The sequence below is a fragment of the Acyrthosiphon pisum genome, chromosome A1 (assembly GCF_005508785.2).
Source record: "Acyrthosiphon pisum isolate AL4f chromosome A1, pea_aphid_22Mar2018_4r6ur, whole genome shotgun sequence".
NCBI lineage: Eukaryota > Metazoa > Arthropoda > Insecta > Hemiptera > Aphididae > Acyrthosiphon > Acyrthosiphon pisum.
Window position 1 is genome coordinate 71,733,917 of NC_042494.1, and position 4,456 is coordinate 71,738,372.

Genomic DNA, 4,456 nt, shown 5'->3' on the forward strand with positions numbered 1-4,456 from the left:
AAATTTATTTGTTTCCATAAATAAAATATTTATTATTAATATTCTAAATTATTACCTACCTATAAATTAGTACACATCAATAAATAATTATTATACCTAAAAAAATCTTGAAGGAGGCCAGAGGGGCTCTGCCTCCATGGAACTCCTCATGTGCATGCTTATGTGTATAATATAAAATATTAAACCTTAATTATTTAAATCTTCTTTTCATAGAGCTAATACTAAAGATTTATTTTAACTGTTATTTGTGTTAATTTTATTTAGTCGGAAAAACCAAGAAAATCAAAAAAATCTAAGAAACCTGATGATGGCAGACCAAAACGTGCTGCAACAGCGTACATGATATGGTTTAATGAGGCACGAGAAGAAATAAAATCTGATAACCCGGGAATTTCATTTGTTGATATAGCGAAAAAAGGAGGTGAATTATGGAAAAAAATGTCAACCAGTGATAAATCGGTAAATAATAGCTTTTACTAAAATTCATTAATAGCATATTATAAATTAAAACATAATGTATATAGTTGAGCCGCAATATTTTGAAAAACTTGACAACTCCAATTGTGTTCTATTTCCCTAGACAATTTTTCCTCCATAAATTAGTTAGATAATATCTTGAATAGTACATATCTCTAAGTGAATTTTTATCACCCTTCAACTGTGAGTTATCTCGACTAGACTAATATTATTAAAATGTTCTAACTATATAATATTAATATATTATAATTTGATGGTTTAACATATTTAATATTATTTTTTAAGGTATATATGTAGTTTGAGGTATTGATAAATAAATAATAACTATAATTTATATTACTATAAGTAATTAATTAGAAAACATAAACATCAATCAATGATGTGAAAATAATGAAGACATGAGGATATACTCAATAGCAGTTATGTGATGGATATGGGTAGATTGAGATCCCCCGAGACTTTTTAAAATTTCAATTATATAAATAGTCTCACATATGGCCTTCAAGTAGTTATACATTTTAATTCTTTCACTCTTCATAGATTGTTTATTATAACAAACTATAAAATTATCTATGAATATACTTGGCTCAGAAGGTTAATTAATACATTTAATTTAAATTCGCCAATTAATCTAATCTACCTATTAATTGCCATATTACATTATGACACTAAACAATAACTATATACCTGCATAGAATTATTTTATTTCGTATATAATTGTTGTAGATTTTATTTACTAAAATATGTTTAATACAATTTGTTATTTCTGTAGAAATATGAAGAAAAAGCAGCGAAATCTAAAGAAGAATATATTGAAGCTATGAAAGAATTCAAAGAATCTGGCGGTGGAGCTGAATCATCTAAGGACTCTAAGGAATCTAAGAAATCGTCCAAGAAATCTTCTTCACAAAAGAAAGTTGCAACTCCAGTAAAGAGTGGTTCATTCATTTCAAAAGAGTTTATTGAGTCTGACGATGATTCATCAAGTGATGATAAAAGCAAGAATATAACAAAATCTAAGAAGGTCAGTTAAATATAATAATAATAATAAAAAAAAAAAAACTAATTCATTATTCTACACATAGTGCAAGGGATGTATTTTTACATGTAAATTAATTAAAATTGAATAACACGTATAAGCTAAAATAATAACTTTGGTTTGAACATTTTAATTGTTGAAAAAACAATTTTATTAAATAAAATATAATAAAAAATATATGTACAATATTATATTATTATTTCATTCTTCAATACATAATAGGAGGAAGTTCAAAGTACACAAAAAATAGTTGAGAAGATTGTATGACCCATTGTCGATAAACTGATTGTAGTTTAGGCTTGTTGTGTACACGATACGTATGTGTTTCTCCCTCAGAATCATTGAATCTTAATTAGAATTTTAAACAGTGATTCAAATATAAGTAATAGAAATATCTACCTCTGTATAGTTAATAATTTCAAAAACAAATATTAGGTATTGGATTAATTTTGTTTTGGGAATCCTATTGGCTGTATTAAAATTTTATAAAATGAATTGTGTACGCTAGTACAGACAATTGTGAATAGATTTACTGCACTCGAAGTTGAATACATTTAATATAATTTAAATAGAGAATAATATACTTTATTTTATTTCAACACTTATTATTAATATTTTTGGAATTACAAATAGTAATCTACCTAACTGAGTTGACTAGCGTGAACTCAGTATAATCATGTCTGAAATTACTGAAACATGTTTTTTTCTAGTCTTAGATCATATATTATACAATAAGATTTCTACTGTAGATATATAAAGCTACTGTCTAAATATTTGAAGCCGACATAACTTAGTGAACTTATAGCACAAATATAAATATCTGACAAGTATGGACGCACATGGGCAATAGAAATCTGTTCACAAGAGATCTGTCGCTAATATTTTATTCGAACCCGTAAATCCATTTCTATGCCATGATTCTATCTATTGTACACCGGGTGATTATTTTATCATTGAACACTCATTAATTCAAAGTGTAAATTTTTTTGAAAATATTTTTTTACATAGTTTTAAGTCGCTTATAAGACAATGTTTTTCTTAAAAAATTATATTTTTAAATATTTTTTATCCTTATAATTTTTTAAGTTTTTTACTTTTTCAAATGACAACATTGGGTTTTAATTTTATATTCCAAAGCAGAATATTTTTCTTAGTATTTTGATACATGAAAATCGAATTTCGGGTGAGTAGTTTGTGAGTTATAAATATTCAAACTTTAGATGAGCGGAGTGGAGTAGTACGAGGTTACCCCACAAAATATTTGTCCACTTCTCTGCTCATCTAATCTTTGAATATTTATAACTCATAAACTACTCACCCGAAATTCGATTTTCATGTATCAAAATACTAAGAAAAATATTCTGCTTTGGAATATAAAATTAAAACCCAATGTTATCATTTGAAAAAGTAAAAAACTTAAAAAATTATAAGGATAAAAAATATTTAAAAATATAATTTTTTAAGAAAAACGTTGTCTTATAAGCAACTTGAAACTATGTAAAAAAATATTTTCAAAAAAGTTTACACTTTTGAAATAATGAGTGTTCAATGATAAAAGAATCACCCGGTATGTGGTTCTAGCCCTTATTTATATAGTCATTGCAAGGATATATAGTGACAATAATGTCCCATTTATCTAGTTCCATGCTATTTCTATACAGTTCTCGAAATCGTTAATTTAGTACATTTAGACATAATATACTGGATGTCACTACAGTTTACAATACAATTTATATTTCATATGTTATCTTATCATATCTAACAATCACCATCCAAAGATATTTGGATGGTGATTATTCTTCACATTAAACTTTAAATATAGATTAATTGACCTTATTGTGTTAGTAAAAATAATTATAATATTTTATAATTATAATTATATTATAATTATATTTTATGTAACTCGTATTAAGAATTTATTTATTCAATATTATAAAATAAAATAATACTCCTGCATGATAATAATTTGCTATTAATTGAAATTAATAAAAAAAAATAACTATTTTCTATCCTTAGAAATCTTCGGATGATTCAAGCGATGATAAAAAATCTCCAATTGCAATAAAATCTAAGAAAACAAAGGATGGTTCTTCTAAATCAAAGAGAGAAAGGGTAATTTATATTTTTTACCCAATTTATATTAATTTTTAAATTTATATTATTGTAAATGTATCTAGGCGTCTTCTGATGGAACTAGCGAAGAAGATAAGTCCAAATCAATGAAAAAAAGGAAAAGTGATTCAGAAGATGATGATGTTGACGAAAGTAGTGGAAGTGCATCAGATGCTAGTGACTCCGATTAAATATTTTTTTTTTTAATTTGTGTAAACATGCAACAAATTATAATCTTTTTTGTGTATAATTATCATTTTTTTTTATTAGAAAATTAAACGTCATAATGAATAATGATATATGTTTAGATTTTATAAATCTAGTTTATTATACCTGAGTATTAGTTTTATGTTTATTACTATATTAACTAATGGATTAATGGAATTATGTACAGTAAAAAAATAACAAACATTTTATCATAATATTATGTGGATCTTTTTTAGTTAAAGGGTATCTACACTGGTGGGCCTCCCTCCTCATACCATTTCATGTTATGTACTTTATATTAGCTATCATAACTATGACTTTTCAACTTGAATTATATATTTAAGGTACGGACAATCTGTTCACTGGGTGACGTAGTATCATATATACGTTTAGGTACCTACTGCCAAAAGCGCAATGTATAAAATGTGTGAGCCTGAACAGTCCACCACTCCAAGTTTAATACGTAGGTACCTACCTACCTTTTTTGCATATACGATGTACTATACACCGAGACCGGGTAACACCTTAGGTTTACGAGAAGTATTTGAAACAATATAATATTATTAACATTTATATTTTACATAGGTACATTATGTACTAGCTGATTCCATGCACTTTGTT

General features: G+C 25.9%; 1 protein-coding gene across 1 annotated transcript in view; it reads left to right on the plus strand.

The window, feature by feature from the left end:
- Nucleotides 1-3,966, plus strand: part of LOC100570711 (FACT complex subunit Ssrp1) — a 10,617-nt gene extending 6,651 nt beyond the window's left edge. The window contains exons 9-12 of the mRNA XM_029486264.1: nucleotides 265-459; nucleotides 1,250-1,501; nucleotides 3,533-3,628; nucleotides 3,694-3,966. Of these exons, the coding sequence (XP_029342124.1) occupies nucleotides 265-459; nucleotides 1,250-1,501; nucleotides 3,533-3,628; nucleotides 3,694-3,819 (669 nt within the window). The 3' untranslated portion in view covers nucleotides 3,820-3,966. The remainder of the gene's footprint in view (nucleotides 1-264; nucleotides 460-1,249; nucleotides 1,502-3,532; nucleotides 3,629-3,693) is intronic.
- Nucleotides 3,967-4,456: the final 490 nt, after the last annotated feature.